The sequence below is a fragment of the Rhinoderma darwinii genome, chromosome 6 (genome assembly GCF_050947455.1).
Source record: "Rhinoderma darwinii isolate aRhiDar2 chromosome 6, aRhiDar2.hap1, whole genome shotgun sequence".
NCBI classification, from domain to species: domain Eukaryota; kingdom Metazoa; phylum Chordata; class Amphibia; order Anura; family Rhinodermatidae; genus Rhinoderma; species Rhinoderma darwinii.
This window is the reverse complement of record NC_134692.1, coordinates 34777598-34798914: the sequence shown is the minus strand read 5'-3', so window position 1 is coordinate 34798914 and position 21317 is coordinate 34777598. Positions and strand designations below refer to the sequence as shown.

Below are 21317 nucleotides of genomic sequence, written 5' to 3'. Positions count from 1 at the left end.
AAAAAAAAAGAACCAACTTTGAAAATAGTCTTGATTAAAAATCTCCTCTACAATATGAATGTTAGTAAGAAAGATGGGACAGATGGAAGGGAGTGTGACTGCAGGATCTGACTACACAGGTTTATTTTGTAGTCTGTTACCATGGAGACACATAGGTCTGCATAGGAGCTGTATAACAAAACAATCAGATATATTTAATCAAGACTATTTGCACAGTTGCGTCCATTTTTTTTATTCATTGATGCCGTCAAAAAATAGTTACAAAAGTGGGCATGGCCTTTAACACTGAAGAGTATCTAAAAGATTAACACTTTGTAACCTTGTGTACTAGTTGTAGAATGTATCCTTGTGTGTTATTATGTGAGATGAGCAGGAACAAAGAGCTACTAAAGTGTTTTGGGGTATTTATATATATATATATATAGTGACTCTGGGCCCTTGCACCATTTTGCCACATAGTTGTGACTTGTTAAGGCTCATGTACATTTTTACTTCCCTTATTCTCTCTTCCCCAGAAAACCTGACGTGTGTTTTAGTGAATACTTGTAATCCCCATGAAATAACAATTCTGGAGCATGTTTTTTTAGAAGTCTGCTTTGTGCCAATCCTCTGTTATTCCTCCTAGAAATGTATAAATGCATTGACAATTTAGTGTTACCATTCACCTAGTTGCAGGGCGTGTCTCACTCCGTCAGCACTGGTTGGACATTGTCAGTCTGTATAGGAAAACACCCCCAACTGATAACACCCAGTTTTCAATTTATTTGTGAATTTCAGGGAGAAATAACAGAGGAACGGCACAATATGTTCCAGAATGGTTATTTAATGTAGAATACAAGTAGTTACTAAAACGGAGATGTCAGGAGCAATGACAGGTCATTAGAGGGCTCAAATGTCGTAAATTCCAATAACCTGAACCTCAGTCACAAAGTTGGTGAAATAGTGCGCCCTGTCGGTCTTGTCCCGTCACTGGGGGGGCACTGCAACATATACCCATCAACATATGTACAGTTATACGTTACTTCACTCCCCCTGATTGTGCATTTTGATAAGCCTTTTTCTGGGAATCAACTCGTTGCCATTAACTTCCATTCTTAAAGATGAAATAATCTGTATAGGCGTTTTCCAATCATATTGATCTATCATAGTATACCACCCAGGGGCTCTGCTTTCTGGAAACTGGGAGATTGTACATGGAAGGAACGACATGTAGAGGTTCTATAATTGAGACAATGGCTTTTCGATAAATCTGAATTAAGAAGTTGAAACATGTATAGATTAAAGGTGATTTTATATGTCTTCTGAATATATAACCCTGTGTGATATCACATATATATATATATATATATATATATATATATATAATAATAATAATACATGTCTTTTCTCTCACAGGTAATCACAAGGACCTGTAGAATATGAGTGATGACAGACCCTTTGTATGCACTGCCCCTGGATGTGGCCAGGTAAGACACAAACATTAGGGCAGCAAATCACGAAATAACCAACCCAAAAAACAAAATCCTGAACATTTTATTTAAAGGGGTTTTCCCACCAGGGACATTTATAACATATCCACAGGATATTCCAAGAAAGATAGTAGAACAACAGCACACGTCTCCAGATAATCAAAGTGGTTTTATTGTCAGAAAACCCACGACAAACAGGCAACGTTTCGACCCATAGTGAGTGTGGGGTCTTTGTCAAGCTTTTGTCAGGCTTGACAAAGACCCCACACTCGCTATCGGTCGAAACGTTGCCTGTTTGTCGTGGATGTTCTGACAATAAAACCACTTTGATTATCTGGAGACGTGTGCTGCTGTTCTACTATCTTTCTTGCAATTTTACAACATGCCGGAGTGGGTTTGCCTGGCTTGACAGCGTGCACCGCACCAGACTCGGGATTTGTGCTGCTTCAAAATCCTTTACTTTGCTTCATATCCACAGGATATGTCATAAATGTCAGATAGATGTGGGTCCCACCTCTGGGACCCACACATCTCTAGAACGGGGTCCCTTAAAACCCCGTTCTACCTTCTTCTGCTCTCGCTGCTTCCCTGCCACTTACTGACTTTATGGTCTGGAGTTACGAAAACCGCGTAGCTTGCTGAGCTACGCGGTTTCCGTAAGTCCCATAGTAGTGAATGGCGGTTACGGAAAGCAGAGTAGCATGCGAACAACGCTGTTTCGGTAACTACTATTCAGTTCTATGGGACTTACGGAAACCGCGTAGCTCAGCGAGCCACGCTGTTTCTTTTTTTGGTGGGAATTCACCTGCTTCATCCACAACACAGAGCGGCAGAACGGGGTTTAGGGGGGCCCCGTTCTAGAGATAAGTGTGGAAATAAGGGAAATAAGCCACTGACAGACCCCTCTCGTAGCGGCATAACTCCCATGGAAATAAAGGATTGGGCATGTTGAAATCCAACACGCCTGATCCCTCTTTCCTCCGTCGGGACACTGTCGGCAGGCCCCTAATAAGCAGGAGATCGTCATCCGATATTAATGAGTTTGGCCAACTTTCCCTTGATATGTATGACCAACTTAAAAAACGCCAAAAGTGAATACATTCAATATAGTAAAGTTTTTTTCCTCTTTTTTTGAGACTTGAGTGACATGAATTTTGTGTTTATTTAAGAATATTCACCTTACATAACTCATTTCTAGGTAGCAGCACATTTCTCATGAATTTGCAATATTTTTAGGAAGCCTCTAGAATTGTTTGTGTTGTAAAATAACTAAGATTTTGTACAAACGTTTTCTTATATTGATTTTCGTTTTTAATTACCAGCGTTTTACCAATGAAGATCATTTGGCCGTACATAAGCATAAACATGAGATGACACTAAAGTTTGGCCCTGCCCGAAACGACAGTGTAATTGTTGCAGGTAAATATTCCGGAGCTTATGTTGGTTGACAATTTGATTGGGCCGTCCTTGACTTATTTGCTGCGGATTTGACTGGTACCTCCCATTTTATGGGAGGAAAAAAATAAAAAATAAAGTGGGCCTCCATTGTCTTATAAATGGCAAATACAGCTCTGGAATAGGAAATTCAACCATCTGCAAAAGCTGGCGAAATGAATTTTCTAAATTTCTGTAACTCTCTAAGTTTGCAGGGAAATATGGTAAAATGCTGTATCTGATAAAGCCACTTCTTTCATATAAGATGGTAACCAATGAATGCTGCTCCTGTAAAGGGAGGGGGTGACCATGGTGATTGTACCCCACCCCAAAATAATTTTCTTTGATTCCTTTTATTTTTGACATTAAAATTTATAGATCAAACACCAACCCCGACTCGGTTTCTGAAGAACTGTGAAGAAGTTGGCCTGTTTAATGAGCTTGCAAGTCCATTTGAAAATGATTTTAAGAAGACGACGGATGATGACATTAAGAAGGTACATAAATGGTTACTTAAAGCATCTCTGAGCCGGGGCGCACTGACATCTGAGACAAAAAAAAGCCTTGTCCTCTGGTTCAACTGTTCTGTAATGTTAAACGAGAGGACATGAATTAGTACAAGTGTAACTCCCCGCAGACATTTATTGTTATATTGGCAATTTTTCTTTGAAAAAGAATGTAGGGATTTTGCTTTTTTGTCTCCAATATTTTTCAATATCCAGTTTTTATTAAAATTTCTCTCAAATTTGTTCTCCAACCTGATCTTACGTGGGACGTGGGGTGACGCAGGGTTTATGTAGGGCGTTACTGTTGAGGCAACCGCATAACGCTTGTTCTACTTGGACCCATGCACGAGACTCTTCAGTTATCGTACTGGTTTCGGCAGCTGTACTGCCCAGCGTACTCTCTGCGTCTCTCCACCTGATTTCAGATTGGGAGAATGAAATTATAGGGACACATTATAGTTTTCAACGAAACATGACACCATGAAATTCAACAGCATCTTGTTTCAAACATAAATCATTTAGTTACAACCGTAAGAGAGGCATAGGACAAATCTTAAAGAGGACCTATCCGTTGTGAGGAAAACTCATATACGCATATCATTTCTAGAACAGAGGATTTCCCTCTGCATTACTGGGACAGAGTTTATTTGCTGATCGATAGAATAAAATAAGAGAATCAATTCTCCTATTATTCTTAAACATTTGCCATGTGTGAATTACCTGGTAAATAGAGTACCGGGTGAGTTAATTTGCCAATGCTTCCTAATGGGCGATACATTAGGGTAAAAAATTGGCTCACCTCAAGCCAGGAGCCTGAACTATTCTTCCTACTGGATATTGTAATTTTATCAGCCATGTAGAAAGATTTCACTGTGTATTATAAAGACCAGCTACAGCAGGCGGACAAAGCTACTTGTAAAGAGTTAAACTGCAAGAGCTGGTGGATACAGCTGCTTGTTTGTAAAGGGTTAATCCGCTAATAGAGGATACTGCTGCATGTTAAAAAATAAATTAAAAAATGATCACTAGATACACACAGAGCCAGCAGCAGACATACATTGAGGAGAAAGCAGGAGCTAGAAGTGCCAAAATTGACCTTCCTTGTATGTCTGCTGCTGCTTCTAGTGAGAGACCGTTAACATTACTCAGCCAACTCTTCCTCCTTCTGCTCCATATTACACAGGAGAATAATCTTACACTGCTGCTAACATCTAGCATAAAGTCAGACATGAGCAGAGCTCTTCACTGTGTACACATGCTGCACATTAACAGCCCCGTCCCCCACGTTTAGGTGAGCTCTCCCAGCTCAGAAGCAGAAGTGATAGATCCTCTTTTAGAACACCAGGTTGTACTGACATATAGAACAGACGCTCCCAGAACAGTATGTTTGAAAATGACATGAAGGGGTAAAACCTATGAAGAGAAAGAAATAAAGTGGGAGGAGAAAACAAAGAAAGGAACCAGGGATACAAAGGAGGGCTGCCGGGTCAGACGAGCAGAATGAGAGCTATTCACCAAACACGCCAAAAAGTAGTTACAGTCCAGGGTAACCTGATACACTGTGAATCACTGTGACAGGGTGATGCATGACTGAGAGATTCAAAGAACACCCAAGATGGAATGCGCACCACAACTTCAGGCCTTACATGAGGAATAACAGTCAGTAGGGCAGATTTACTTATCAAAATGCACCAGACTGCATCAAATTTAAGAAGTGTTTAAGACAAAGGGGGACAAAGAGTCTTTGCGGAAAAGGAGGCATAGCTTAAGATGCACCAAGTTACGCCAAAAATTTGACACAAAAAAGGGGTCTAAAGTAAGCCAACCAAGAGGTCGTATAACGTTAGACAGACGTGTCTCACTAGGCACCAAACTTATCATCCAGCATGAGCCACTCTGATGAATTCGGCACATCTAGTCTAATTCTAAGCTGTCTAAATTTAAGACCGTATTAATGAATCTCTCCGTGGGTGTCCGCTTTGGTCTGGTCACCTTTGGACACCTTCACCATGGGAGGGGACGATTAAATGATTGATTCGCCGTTTCTCTGACGCATGAGTCATGCAACTTTTTTTTAGCCTAGCCCCCACGGAGAGGTAATGCTCACGCATCATTCCTCCACGTAGTCTATTATGCCAAATAGCTGCAGAAAATAAGTCAGTGGGGTGAGTAGGGCTGGGCAATTATGACCTAAATCAAAATCACAATTGAACATGTAACCTAGATTACGATTATTTCGGCCACACACCCTTTTTGCATGTCACGTCCTCTATTTACATTCTACGCTATTGAAGTAATATTTATCCCCTGAACCTCATGTATACTACTGTATATAATATACCCTCTGACACTGCCCCACACAGTATAATGCCCCCATAGTGCTCCCCACAGTATAATGCCCCATATCTGCCCCCACACATTATAATGCCCCTTTATCTTCCCTCCGCAGAGTATAATGCCCCCATAGCTGCCCTTACAGAATATAATTCCCCCATAGCTGCCTCTACATAGTATAATGCCCTCACACAGTATTATAATGCCCCCATAGCTGCACCTCACACAGTATTAAGTCCCCCACAGCTGCCCCATGCTGTATAATGCCCCCACAGCTGCCTCCAGCAGTCCCTTCTAAAAATAATATACATACTCGTTTTAACCCCGTTCCAACGATGAGTGGAGAAGGTCCCTCTGCTCTTCTGGTCTGTGCGGCATGGTGCAAACAGGCGCAATGACGTCACTGCCTCGTGTCTGGCGATACATAGTGAATAGTAGAGCAGGTCCCCTGCTCTACCATTGGATTCAACTCTATCTGCGTCCTGAAGATGCAGATACAGTTTAAACTGTGAAAAAATTATTTATAAAACCAAAATCCACAAGATGACGTCGATTAATTGCGCTGAATTTTGATTTTGATTATTTTTCAATTAATTGCCCAGACCTAGTGATGAGTCAGATGGGGTTTTCTTGGAAAATTTGTTTGTTCGCAGCGTATTCTGGGGTATGGTGTGGTAGCTTCAAGTGGAGGAGATCATTACACGCAGGGTAACTCTCATGCCCCTCGCAGTTATGATTGCTGATAACTGCTAATAGTCACGTCGCATAGGCATGGAGGATATATGCTCAAGAGCGGTGCAGACATTGGTGGGATCAATCCTATCCAATGGTTAGAAGCAGATTGCAGATGGATATTTGCAGTGTATAAGATTGAACTACTCTGTATTCATGTGTACAGTAAATGCTACAATCTATTTTTTTCTGTTATCAGCAGTTTCTATCTGAGAAGAGGCGAACTGTAGGTTTTCCCATAAAGGTCATTTATTGACTTCTGCTGCTCCATTGAAAGTCTATGGGACTGAGGACATAGCTGCGTACACACATCCTTTGTGGGAAAACCACTTTAATGACTAGAATTCAATAAAAATCCCTTGTGTATATAACTTTATCTAACCTCATTCTTTTACAAGGGTATTGCATGCACCTCCGTTCCTTCATATATACTGACGATCAGTTTGCGCTACTTGAGATCACTCTCCGGGACAATCCTAATAATAATAAAGTGTAACTAAACGTTCAACAAACTTCTGACATGTCATAGTGACATGTCGGAAGTTTTGATTGGTGGGGGTCCGAGCACTGAGACCCCTACCAATAGCTAAAACGAAGCAACAGAAGCACTCGGGTGAGAGCTGAGCCACTTAGTTTCTGGTCTGCTTTTTACGGAAATCAATGTAGCGGTATACAGACTCAATAGAAAGTCTATGGGCCCGTACACCGCTACATTGGCTTTCCGGAAAAAGCCGAACAGATACGGAGTGGCTCAGCGCTCACACGAGCACTTCTGACGCTTCGTTTCAGCGATCGGTCTGGGTCTCCGTGCTCGGACCCCCACTAATCAAAACTTCTGACGTCAGAAGTTTGTTGAACGTTTAGTTACCCTTTAAGGAATTGAGGTGCATCAAAATACTTGGTTTAATTGTGTCCTGATAATTTTATTTTTCGTTTGTCCAATGAAAACCGCAAGTATATCGATATTAAAATTTAAAATCGTGCATAAGTTTGAAAAGAATCAAGGTTGTATTTTTAGGCCAGATCGCCCGTCCCCGCACCACCAAACATGATGTATTTTTTTTTTCCTTATGTTTTTGGCTGTATACACATTCAAACAAGCAATACAGTGATAAATGTTGAACTTGCCGTTTGCTTAGGACAAAGTTTTTTTTTTTTTTTTTTTTTTTTTTTTTTTTGTTTCTCAACTTTTTGTAGAAGATTTTACATTTGAAAATATCTCTTGTAGATGCCCTTGGATCTATCACCTCTTGTAACACCTGTTATAAGAAGCAAGTTTGTGGAACCAGCTATTGTTGAAACATCCCATCAGGACAGTCCATTACCTCATCCAGAGTCCACCACAAGTGAGGAAAAGGTTAGCAAGCCTGTGATTTATGTTTAACACTGTTCTTTTAATAGTCCTCAAGGTTCTTTTAAATTTCTGCTTAAAACTGATGTGTCCGCTTAAAGGGAATCTGTCACCTCTCTGACATGTCTGTTTTAGTAAATAATTGTATTCCCCATGAAATAACAATTCTGGGGTATCTTTTCTTAGAACTTTACATTGTGGCGTTCCTCGGTTATTCCTCCTAGAATTGTATGAATACATTGACAACTGGGTGTTAACAGTTAACAGGGGGTGTGTACCGACAGAGACTGACACCGTCCAATCAGTGCTGACAGTGTGAGACTGTGTAGGGACACGCCCATTTCACAAAAGGAATGGTAACACCCAGTTGTCAATTTATTCATACATTTTTTGAGGCATAACAGAGGAACGCTACAAGGCAGAGTTCTAATAAAATATGTTCCAAAATAAAGATCCGCTTTAAGTTTATTACAATGATTTGGTTAATGCAGCAGTAAGAGATAGGGAAAGGCATAGTCTAAGCGCTGTAGTTTTGCCTTGAACTGAAGACCCAAGTAATCTGAGACAGACTGGATACTGAGACATGCTGCCTGACAACCCCATTGAAAAAACAATGTTTCCCTAGCAACCAGATTGTCAGAGAGGGCTCAGTTGTCCAGGTTAAATCTGGATCAGACAGGCGGCATGGTATCTTTCATTTCCCATGCTGCGGCATTAATGACATTTTTCTAAATCTAAAATTGGACCTTTCTAATTATCTTAATCTATAAGTTTCTAGTCATGATTAAAGCATTCGAAAGCCTTACCTGTGGATCTGTAAAGTTACAGGGAATTTACTTTATATTGAATTGTCCTTTTTCTGATTGGTAGGAAGTGCCATTGCCAACTGCACAGCCCACATCTACCATTGTTCGGCCTCCATCGCTTCAAGTTCCCAACGTGCTTCTTACAAATTCGGACTCAAGTGTTATTATTCAACCAGCGATACCTTCACCAACGTCTAGCTCTGTAATAACCCAAGCGCCACCTTCTAACAGACCCATAGCGTGAGTAGCCTGAAAGCCATACTGTCCCCCCCCCCCCAAGTAATAAAACTGTCCTGACGTACTGTATAGATGCCCTATAGATTATTTTTGAGCATATTTTCTCCAATAAGTTTAGCGTGGCAAAAATCGAAACCAAAGCTTATAATTAATTTATTGTATGATTTTGTGCTACAAAATTCTGATCGTTCTGGATTCCCAAGACCCGCTGGATGTCAGAATTTGGCTGTTTGTTTCAGGATTGATGTCACTTGGAAATCTAGATTGGTGAACCTATATTAATATTTTTAATTAGATGGTTCATTTTAGAATATTAATTTTAAATATTGTGCTTAGAACGTCTGTGATGTGTTTTGCTTCGTAGCTGATTTTCAAATATTCTTTAAATGCCACATTGAAATCAAATTCCTGTAGCTGGCCGAGTATAATAACCGCATGTTACTTTCTTCCTTTGCCAAATTAGGGATAAAATGGTAAACTAATTGGAGCGAAAATTTTTCTTTTAATGTGAAATTCTATGTTGAACTAGCATGAAGGCATTAGAATTTCCTGTACACATAGAAAATGGTTTATCATCCAAATGGAATTATCAAAGGGAAATTCTGGGCCAAAGCTGAAAAATCTGCTAATCTGCTTCTACCTGGAGTTTGGGAGCTCTACCCATCCCCCCCCCCCCCCAGTCAATTGGCCCTGATGCAAATATCCCCTGGTATCTCCTTAAGGTTGGATTCACATACAGCGTTTAGACCTAATGCCCACTTCAGTTTTTTCCTTCAGGGTGCTAGCCGTTTTTGTCACTGATAGCACCCTGACCCATTCATTTCAATGGGCCCCATGCACACATCTGTTATTTTGACGGATCCGTTGTTCCGTTCCGTCAAAAGTAGAGCATGTCCTATTTTGGTCAGTGATTCCGTGACCGTGGGGCCCATAGAAGTCAATGGGTCCGTCAAAAAAGCGGACAGCAGACAGAGGGCTTCCGTGTGCCGTCCGTTTTTAACGGATCCATTGCCCTAGCAACGGCAGGGCGTGCCAAAGTTCACACACTGGGACATGTGACAAGTTCAAATAAAGTTCAATACCTTCCGTTTTTTTAATGGAAAAACGGAAGCACAATGTCCGTTTGAAACGGAAACACGGAGTGCACATGGAAACCTCACGGATACCATTACGGACACACGGATCTATGAGAAACGGCCGTGAAAATGGTGATGGAAGTGTGCATAAGGCCTTACTCGTGTTATCGGCGGAATGCTGTTTTTTTTCACGCTTTTTCCCAAAAAGCGCTACAGCCAGATGTTACTATAAAGTCTATAGTAAAATATGAGCGAGCCTACATACACAGCGTTTTGGTTTGTGATGTTTTATTGCATCTGTGTCGGAGGCGGTTTTTTTTTTTTTGTTTTTTTTTTAAATGCAGCTGGCAGTTTTTGTTTTCCGGAGTTTTTCCCATAGTCTTCCCTATAGGACTTCAAATTTAACAGACACAATCAAAATGACACAAAATAAAAAATGCCACCAAAAACGCATGTTACATTTACAAAACGCTTGCGTTTTTGGTTGAGCCTATCTCAACGTTAAACTGCACTCACTCATTTTTGTCCAGGAGGCGCACCCCCCCCCCCCCCATCTACGTAGCAGTTTGAGGGCATGTCTTTGTGGACTGAGTTGTAGTTTTTAATGGCGCTATTTTCGGTGCCATTTGGCAAAAAAAAAAAGCAAAATTACTTTTTTTTTTTTTTTTTTGCGATGCTCACCACAGTTTAAATGTTAACGTGTTTATTATTTGTCAACGCTTTTTATTTTTTTTATTAAAATTTTATTAAACTTAATTTACATTTTTTAGTCACACTTCTATAAGTGTCTCTTTGATCGCTTATATAATGCTTTGCTATACTCAGTACACCAAAGCATTATTGCCTGTCCGTACTAAATTTGTAGGTAATTTATATGGCATGGATACCTATCGTCGCCTGTCTCTGTCAAATACCTTAGATGCCGCAGTCGCTAATGACATCTGAATCTAAGGGGTTATACAGCCAGGATCAGAGTTCTCTCCGATCCTGGCTGTTAAAACGGGGGTCCAGCTGTCAGTCACTGCGGGCTCCCACAGTGATCATGCGGGCATATCCGTGTATTCACCCTGACGTACATGTAAGTCACTTTGCAATAAGCAAAGACAATCAATGAACATGTACTTCGTTTGGGGTAAGGGGTTAAGATGCAAAAAAACAACCAGTAGTTGTAGGCCGTAGGCCACCCGGGAACCTGCACAGGAAATAACCCCCTCCACCGTGCAGGTTCTTAGGTCGCCTATGACACCCGGTGCAGGAGGTTACAGGAGAGGCCGCCACAAGACAGCGGGAGCTTTTCATTCGCTAGGTAAGTATAACCTGGGATGTTCCAGAGCTCCTAAACTCAGGACAAATGGCGATTTTCAGTGTTTTCTCAGCATTTCACTATAAAAATGTTCTGTTAAAGGCTATGTGCACCTTTTGAAACTGTTTTTTTTTTATAAAAATGTCCGTGTGATTGGTGCAACTTTGAAAATACTTTAAATTTTTTTGATCTTAGATGTGATCGATAAGCGGTGAATCCTGCGTGTCAGACACACGCTGGACCCGTTGACACTGAACCTGAAAGTTCCGCTGACCTGATACTGGTTTCAGCGCTAGATACAGCTGCTCTGTATACAGGATGCAAAGCAGCTGTATCGCAAAAAGTAGAAATACTTTTTAATGAAAAGTATTTTGAAAGTTGCACCAACCACACGGATACGCATATATATATATATATATATATATGAACTTTTTCAAAGGTGTATATATCTTTTAAGTTTCACCTGGTAATGGTTAATATACCCAACTTTCTAAAGTGCCAAGTCTGTGGTTGACTTGTTTTTTAAGGTTGGAACCCTGCTTTTTTCTATCCTCAGACCAGTTCCAGCTCCTTTTCCTCTATTGTTACATCTACCTAATGGACAAACCATGCCTGTTGCTATTCCTGCCTCAATCACAAATTCCAATGTACACATACCTGCTTCAGTCCCAGTAAGTCTGTATGTGTGTGAATTCTCCTTGCAGTCTTAATGTGTAGATAGAACGGTCTTCACTGTATACTTCTCTCATTTCCCTCGTGTTCATCACTCCATGCCATTTTCATTCCTTGTGTAAGATTTGAAACTGCATAACGGAATTGCATCTACTGCATCTTTCTCGCTGTGTTAGTTTGCATATCCTGCCGTCACTGGGTTTAATATTTGTACGTGTGGATGCTATCTGAGTGCTTAAAGGTGTTGTCTGGTCAAGAAAACCTATATTAAAAAAGAGGGGTCCAACGTTCAGGATCCTCATCTATTAGCCAGAGCAGAGAGCACCTACAAAGAGAGTCTATCACTCTGGAGGACCTGGCATATCATAGACCACATATTGATTTTAATGGATCCTGTGTAATGCTCCATTTACCCTGCGGTGGTGCTGTAGGGAAATTGAACTGACTTCCAGCTTATTATCAGGAGACCCTTGTAATAAAAAGGGAGTAGACCACCTTAATTTATCTATATCTTTATGAAGCATTGACTGCTCCGTGTACATTCAGCTCTACAGATTGTTCTGTGCCTTAACATATGAACTGGTGATTGGTACAACTTGAGGTTTGGGAGACTTGCCTTCACCTTCAGTGGGTTTTTAGCCAGTTCTCCTCTATTAGGGCACCGTCCTACAGCTTTTAACATCTGGCATGTACAAAGTACATTGTTTTTTTTTGTAAGTTAACATTATAATCTCTGATCTCGTGGATCTCACTGGCTGTCAATATAGGCGACGTATGTTCCTAAGGGCTCCTTCACACTTGCTTAGAAAATTACAGATCCTATACGGATTTGCAATACTGATCATTTTTTTTTACAATCTGTTCCAGGTTTTTTTTCGTATTGTATCCGTTTTTGTTCTGTATTTTGTTATGAGTTGTCCGTTTTTCCATCTTTATTTGTTTTGGATTTTTTGGTAAATTAGCTATTTTTGCTGCTTCTGTAATGTTGCTGAAATACTAATCTAAAAAACCAGGACAAATGCGCACATGTGAATTAGGCAAAAATGGAGCAAGTGTTTTTAAAATAATTCCGTTGACTTCTAAGGGCTGAACGTGGTACCAATACAGATCCATTGGAACCTGCTGCATATTGGGGGAAAAAAAGGCATGTAACAAAAAAAAATGCATGTTTAAAAAACAGAAATGTGAAAAAAAACATTTAAATATATTGGCACTTTTTTTTTTCAATAAAAAAGCAAAACAAAATTGATATGGATTTAATATACGGAAGTGGTAATGAGCCCTTAGTAAAGCTGCTGTAAATTCCATGTCTCTCCTTGAAACAGTCGACCTGTGCAGTTGGAAGATGACGGCTAACCGCCCAATCCCCCCGGTCAGTCTGCCAGCCCCTGGATTGTACAGCAGAACCTAAAGAACCTTTTAACACAGGCAAATAATCGGGCAAAGGCTCGTTCATCGTGTGATCTGCTCGTTTATGTGGAATTAGATCGTCGCACGTTTTCATGACCCATGTCAGGATGGGTAATACGACCTTAAACACTGGTCAATTTACACCCAATTCTATCAGTTTTCTGTATTGTTCACTAGCTGGGATAAGATATCTGTAGTGGTCCTGTGAAAAAAATTCTGATCATTACCAAATACCATGCTAAGTCATGTGATAACTAAATATTGCTATAATGGGGGTGCGTAATCAGTGATTGTCAAGAAATAATTAATGCAATCTTTTACTAACATTATAATTATGTGAATGGGCACCTATAGAGGAGAACGCCTATAGAGAACGCCTTCAATCACCCTGCACCAGATTTAATTTTGATGCTGCAATATATACATTTTTTTCCGTGTAGTATATACAACCACTGATCTGAAGGTAAACTTCCCCCTAGATCTGCAGTCATTTTCCTTTGTAAAGCTCGCCCCCTTGTGACCATTCTCTGCATTACAGTTGAGCGAAATAAAATATGGTACATTTTTATTCAAAATCTTTTGAAAATGATCTGTGATCAATTATTTCTTTTTCTTACGTTTTCCTTATTCTCAACCGCAATTAATCTTAAATCATAGCTTTCAGGAAGGTCTTCAAAAGCCTGAATGCCCACATCAAAATGTCACTTTTTGGAATGACACATGAATATTTTTTAAAAATGTTTTTCCGCAACACAGTTGGGGCTTTAATAGAGTACCAAAGCAGAACTAGTATGTCTTAATGTTTTATATAGGTGAAAATTGGGGAAAATGGAATTGAATTTAATATAATTACTTTAACCAAAATATTTTTATCACAATATAATTCTCATTCTCATGTATAACAATGCCAAATACATGTAGTTTGCCCTGCTTACATTGCTTCTATGGGCCCTATCAGTGATTGGGCATTACTATATACAACAGGGAACCAGGCACTTGGCATGATTTTATACACTGGTGCAGTGGGTGTTATACACAACATTATATATATCTACTGTATACTGGGCCACACCAGCAGTCAAAGGTCAATTACAAGCCGCCATGTATTGCAGCCACGATTCATTCACCAGCCTTACATTCACAGAAAATGTCGTTACTAAGCGCAGCTACGCTTCAATACCCGTTGAATATTCTTACTTTCTACATTCTATATTAATCTGGAAAGACTATGACCCCCATACTAAAATAAAGAGCAGCTATAACTGTGATTAGGATTGTCTCTAAATTTTGTAGGATTTCATTTTATGGAAATTGAATCCAATCTATAAGGCTCTGTTGACACTGAGTTTTTTTTTTTTTTCACGTTTTTTTTTTATCCGGAAAACGCCCCCAAAAACATCAAACGCCTCCCATTGATTTCAATAGGAGGCGGAGGCGTTTTTTTCCCCCCGTAAGCGGTAAAACCGGCTCGCGGGAAAAGGAAGCAACATGCCCAATCTTTAGGCGTTTACGTCTCTGACCTCCCATTGACATCAATGGGAGGCAGAGAAAGCGTTTTTTGTAGCGTTTTTGACCGCGCCGCTCAATGGGCGTGGGCGAAAAACACAGCAAACTGTGTGCAGGCAGATCAAAATCTGCCTGCAATAAACTCAGTGTGAACAGGGCCTTACATTGTAAATTTTGCACCTCCTCTGCACCACTGCTTATTTTTTTTATTCTATTGTAAAACAAGTCCAATGTGATGCATGAAAATATTAAAGATAGTTTAGACTGACCTAAATGTTTCTCCCTGGAAGACCACCACAGATCATCTGTAGCCCCTTCAATGGAGGCTTAAATGAGGCCCCTCTATAACCTTGGGATAATGCAAGGAGATTACTTACTACACAGTCTCCGGGTAGGCCCATGACAATGCTGCTCGGAAGGGTTGTTCTGCCTGTGGCCTTGCTGAGGCGCTCCATAAATCTTGAAACTAAACGCAGTAAAGATCTTGTATAAGAGGTGGTGTAACTCTGTAGATACTTTGCTGGTTTTACCCCAATTTCAGGTATATCATGTGGTTTTCTTCATTTACTTAGCTGCTTTCAAATTTTGTTTGTTGCCATTGGAAACAGACAACAGTTGAGCTCTTCTCTGCTGTCAGACGTTTGATCTAAAACGTAGTGCTCTTCGGAGCGGCTGCAAAAAAAAACTAGCCGGATTCAAAATTTAGCTTTGGATATGAACAGAGAAGAACATGCACTTTAAGATCAGAGCAAGATGAGCAAAAAAGGAGAAAAGCGCAGAGCTCCAATGACATAATAAAGTGGATTCCTTTATTTAACTTCATGTGCAACGTCTCAACCTCCAATGGCAGCTGCTTGATAAAGACCTCTTGGAGGTTGATAAGATGCACATGCTTGTGTGAAAGAAAAAAAAAACACTTTATTTTGTAATTGGAGTGCTGCTCTTTTCTCTTTTTTTGCTATATGACAAATGCCCCCAAAAAACGGGCCTCTATCCGCTCTGTACCCATCTATCTGGATCAAGTGATCTGAGGTTTTTGTGGATTTACAAGATGAGTCAACCACAATATTTGCTCAACATGTCATTTAGGGTGTAACTGTCATGTTGAATTTTCATGTTTTTTCCACTTTTAAAGGTGTTGTCCCACCCAGACCACCTATTTTCTAAATGTAGACCCCACCGTCTGTAGGTTAAATCTGTCGGCTTTCTGAAAAATTAAATGAATGGGTGACCTTGTAGTGCATGGTGGCACTAAATCCTCCTGAGCAGGAGTAGCTTATTCTAGCGGCTCATTGATCTGGGGGGGGGGGACACCTCCCCATCTATGACGTAGCTGTTTCCATACGATGGGGTTGTTGAGTGGACTAACATAAAGTCATGCCGACTTCCATATCATGATGCCTGTCTAATGGTAATAAAGTGCCCTGTTAGGAGATGTCAGTGATGATTTTTGTCACAGTTCTCATTTATTGTTTCTGCTCTTTCATAGGTTGTCAGACCAGTCACCGTGGTGCCTACTATCCCAGGGATCCCAGGCCCTCCATCTCCACCACCTGTTCAGTCAGAGGCAAAACTGGTAACTGCTCACCTACGTATATTGGTCTTCATTTGTATTATGTTACCTATGTATGGTTTAGGCGACATTCAGACGAACGTAGCCAACCTCGGACGTGAAAAACTGCGGTTTTTCACGTCCAAGGTGCACCCATGCGGGATGCTTTAGCGCGCATCCCCCATAGACTAGACTCTAGAGACCATTTGGTTCCTGAGATTTTGAGGATTGCACCAAATGGAGTTGGTAATATAATTACACGTTAATGTCCATACAATGATTCTAAGGTAAGTATATTCGAGTTTTTTTATATTTCCATTTTATGAACATTGGTCCTTATTGTTATAATCTTGACAACTCCATTTACAGTGGACCGGTCCGCTCTCCTCACATGTTTGATTTTGTAAATAGTTGTATTCCCCATGAAATAACAATTCTGGAGCATCTTCAAAGAACCGTGTTGTGCTGTTCCTCTGTTATTCTTCCTAGAAATGTATGAATAAATTGACAACTGGGTGTTATCCGTTAGGGGTGTGTCACTCTCTACACAGATTGACATTGTCCAATCAGTGATGATCGTGTCAGACTGCGTAGGGACACGCCCCTTTGACAAGTGGAATGCCAACGCCTCACAGATTCTGGTGCTTTTGTTTTGTTTTTTCTATCCCCCGTTGTTCCTAAAATAAATTGATGGCGTTAGTGTTCATGGACAATATGCAAATTAGGCATTTGACTATTAAGTAGGCAGTTACCCCTTGGCAAGTGGGCGGCGTTAACCGCTCACTTGACAGTCAAAGGCTTCATTTGCATATCGAACATCAAAACTAATAGCACCGATATCTTTTTTTAACTTGAGCAACACCCCTTTATTCTTATCCTTATTTTAGGGTACATGTCCATGCTGATTTGTGCTCCTTGTAAGGAAATATTGTTTGGTTTACTCAGAAACTTATTTATCATAAATCATATTTGCAATTTTTGTTTCTTGCGTGAGTTTGAGTGACCAAAAAAACAGCAAGATGGTGGCGTTGCGAGGTGCAAACATTGTCGCTGGCAGTGTACTAGTCTATTCCCTGCACAATCCGTCCTGTAAGTGGATGAGATGATATGTCCAGGGTGCTGCATAGTTGTTCCTCCACCACGTCCCCAGCTTATCATCCAGAGTGTAATGAGAAGATGATTGCTGTCAGTATGTGGTCGTCTTTTTATCACACAGACAGACGCGACCTGACAGAGAGAGGATTGGGAAGATCGCGTTTACATGACCATCCACTGTTTTTGCTACATTGGAGAATTACACTGACGTCTGTGGTATTACAGGCCTATGTGCTGGAGCTCAGGCTGCTGCATGTTACATACAAGGACATTCCACCTTGAGGCTATAGGACTCCACTGTGACTTTTGGTTGCAGTAAAATCACGGGTTACCGTAATTTCAACGTTTCCCTATGGCATCTCTTTTTATAACCGCGTAATGGAACGTGTAAGGCAAGCATCGTTTTTGTTAATTATTACTAAATACTCATATTCTTCGGCCATGTTCACACAGGGCGGATATACTTCATAAAACTACACAGTGTATCTGTCCTGGAACCGGCAGGGAATTCCGGCTGAAAAACTGCGCCAAATTGTGGTGTTTGCTGCGAAAAACAGTGGTTGAAAAAAAAGTTTAACACTCACTTTGTTGTCATTACGACACTTTGTTTGGTTCTCGTCCAGGCCGGCCTCCTGGGATGACGCTGCAGCCTGTGATTGTCACATGGGCTAAAACGCTATCCCAGGGGGCTGGCCTGGACGGATATCAGAAGAACCCATCGCTATAACAACGGAGAACATGGTAAGTATTAACCTTTGTATTAATTTGAAACTAAAATGTATTTTTTGTTTTCTGAATTGCGTTTTTTATTTATTTATATTTTTTTTTGGCGGTGGATTTGTAGCTTTTTCCACTGCAAAAATTGCAACATTTACTATTTGAATTTAATGGGGAGGTAAAACCCGCAACAGAAAAGCAGCAATTTAGAATCATAAAATGAATATGCTGTGGATTAAAAAAAAAAAAAACTCACTGCAGGTCAATTTATGATTTATGATTTTTTTTTTCGGCTGATTTTTTTCCCGCAGCGTGTGGATGAGATTTGTTCAAATCTCATCCACTTAGCTGCTACTGTAATACGCTGTAGAATTTCTGCAGTGAAATCCGTTGCAGAAAACCGCAGTGTTTGTGCTACGTGTGAACTTATCCTTATAGCTCAGATGAAAGCGGAAATGAGCACAGGTCCTCTGAGGCTTCGCTATTATTCCTATTAACTATCGTGGAGTTTATAGTGCGCATAATTCTAAGTTCAGGTTTTCGGCATGCGATTGATTGGCGACTATAGTGTTATATTTCTTTAACTACAACCTATTAGAGCATCAGCACAGGGAGAAAGCGTTGAAATAATTCCGCGTCACTTTGCGCTCAGTAACGGTAAGTCTACTTTTTATATTGGAGTGCTCTACTTAAACACACGGAAAGAGCTGGAAGGGAGGGAAGAACAATCCATACGACATTAAATGAAGTTCTGCCCTGTGGGATCCAACATGGAAAGACTTCGGTGACAAACTGTGCGTTCTCTTTCCACACAGTGTGATGCCAGTAGGTTTACTGCAGGAGGCTTCTATGGAGAGCTGACAGAGGGCAGCTTGGCATGTATTCGGAAAGCTGTATTACCTTGGTTGAGCCCGGCATGGAACCTTGTGTTCAGCAGAAATCTCCTGACCTGCCTCTCTGCATGCCAAGCTCATCAGCAAACACCTAATGAACCCCCCTCTAAACAGACCCTCCCCAACCTACTTCATTTTCCCCGTGTCCTCTGGGGGAAGAGAGACAAGACTTCATGAGGACTGATGATGCTGCAAAGACCACAATAATGATAATTAACTTGCTGAATTTAGAAGATTATGCTGTTAATTAGTTGCAAAATAAAGATAAGTAATAGAGCAGCAGATGGTGGGATAACACTCAGGAGAGGGAGGGTTATTACCCTGATGAGCTTTTGTGGCAGATATGAAATATGGATCTGACTTTTTCCTGAGTTGTTCCTAGAGAATATTACCTGGGTTCTGTAAGCTGATGATGGAGCGACCTATTCCTACCAAATTTTGACAGATGTCGGAGGGGTTTGTTTTCAAGGGTACTTAATGCACAACCAACACAATTGGTATACACTGTGTATAAACTCCGATGAGAAAAGCATTTTTTGGAGTATATATTTTCAGGGTCCTATTTACATATATATATAAAATGCATGTAGGAAAGTAAAAGATAGGAGAGATACTTGGCATGGTTTTACTATATACTATTGGCAGTCCTGTATATGAATTATAAAATAACCAAAGAAGCAGTCTGTCCCCCAAAATACGCACCTACCCCCACGAAGGGCTCGATTCCCTTATTTCAGACTCAAGGTTTAGAAGGTAATGCATGTTCGCTTGGTGCCATGTTACTGGCTAATCACATGGCATGAGAATCTTTGCCATATGGCCAATATCCTAGAGGTACAAGAAATTCCTCTCAATATTCTGCTTCGGCTTTAATTATAGGGAGAGGACATGATGTCTGCCGGAGGGAACAGTATTGTGCTCTATAGTGGAAAAAATTAAATTCAATAAGATCCAGTTATTTATTTTTTAAGACATCACCGTAAACTATACGTTTAAACGGGTGACGCTGTGTCCAGCTTTCACCTGCGGCAGCGTGTTTATGCTACATAGGGTCAAGCTACATAAGGCGGCCCGGCCCATCTTTAGGCTCAGAGAAACTGTATCTATCTTCATCCAACAACATCCTCAAAAAATACAAAACATTACAAGGCAACAATGTGGCCATAAATGTCTTCAGGCAATATCTTTACGGGGAGATGATGGTGGCACAACATGCCCCATTTTCCTGACTATATACTTTTTCCAGTTTTGCGCAATATTCTAAAGTTTTATTGATCCTGTCTGCACTTATCAGAACAGCAAGCGCCCGTCTTCAGGAAATGTACTGTTTTAAGTGTGACCACGGACCTTATATATCCGTGTGAAGGACTTTATAAATATATATTTTCAGAATGTTGAATATTTATATTTACCGCCATAGAGAGGGATAAGCAGCTGTCAGACACATGGTGCCACTTATCTTCCAGAGGCAAAGCATCAGGAGTATTGAAGTCCAACATGCTCAAACGTTGCTTCCCCCGATAGCCAGTGTTGAAAGGCAGGCTATCCCCATGCATGTAAGGCTATGTTCACACCACGTTTTTTTGCATTCAAACTCACAACCCATATGTTAAATATAGGCTGTGACGGATGCCTAACCGTGGCATCCGTCACCATAGATTATAATGATATCCGTTAAGTGTATGCGTTGTGAACTGGGGTCATGACACATGGGGTCAATATTCATTCAACGAATACCATTATAGTCTATGGATGACAGATGCCAATATTAGGCATCCGATTAATGGATCTGACACCTATAGACTATAATGATACCTGTCTATTGGATACCTTATGAAAGGCTATTGGAAAGCCCATGACTTATCCAGATGCCTGTGATGTTTACCATACAGTGGTATACGTCACCATTAGGGTTTATTTTTTTTTTGCATTTTCCGGCGTGATGTAATAGCATAGTCTACTATACTATTCCATTCCTTTTTTATGTAGCATACTAAGATGTACCAGCCAGAAGGGAAGCCAAAAGGAGTCCTATGGACATGTTTTAGCATGTACCTTGATGTACAGGGTGGGCCATTTATATGGATACACCTAAATAAAATGGGAATGGTTGGTGATATTAATTTCCTGTTTGTGGCACATTAGTATATGAGAGGGGGGCAACTTTTCAAGCTGGGTGTTGACCATGGTGGCCATTTTGAAGTTGGCCATTGTGTATGCAACT

The 21317-nt window shown here is 40.6% G+C and overlaps 1 protein-coding gene across 3 annotated transcripts in view; it reads left to right on the top strand.

The window, feature by feature from the left end:
* Positions 1-21317, top strand: part of ATF2 (activating transcription factor 2) — a 63661-nt gene that overhangs the window by 6557 nt on the left and 35787 nt on the right. For all 3 annotated transcript variants that reach the window (XM_075829497.1, XM_075829498.1, XM_075829496.1), the window contains exons 2-8: positions 1396-1466; positions 2792-2888; positions 3282-3400; positions 7704-7832; positions 8697-8872; positions 11805-11919; positions 16326-16412. In XM_075829497.1, the coding sequence (XP_075685612.1) occupies positions 1419-1466; positions 2792-2888; positions 3282-3400; positions 7704-7832; positions 8697-8872; positions 11805-11919; positions 16326-16412 (771 nt within the window). In that variant the 5' untranslated portion in view covers positions 1396-1418. The remainder of the gene's footprint in view (positions 1-1395; positions 1467-2791; positions 2889-3281; positions 3401-7703; positions 7833-8696; positions 8873-11804; positions 11920-16325; positions 16413-21317) is intronic.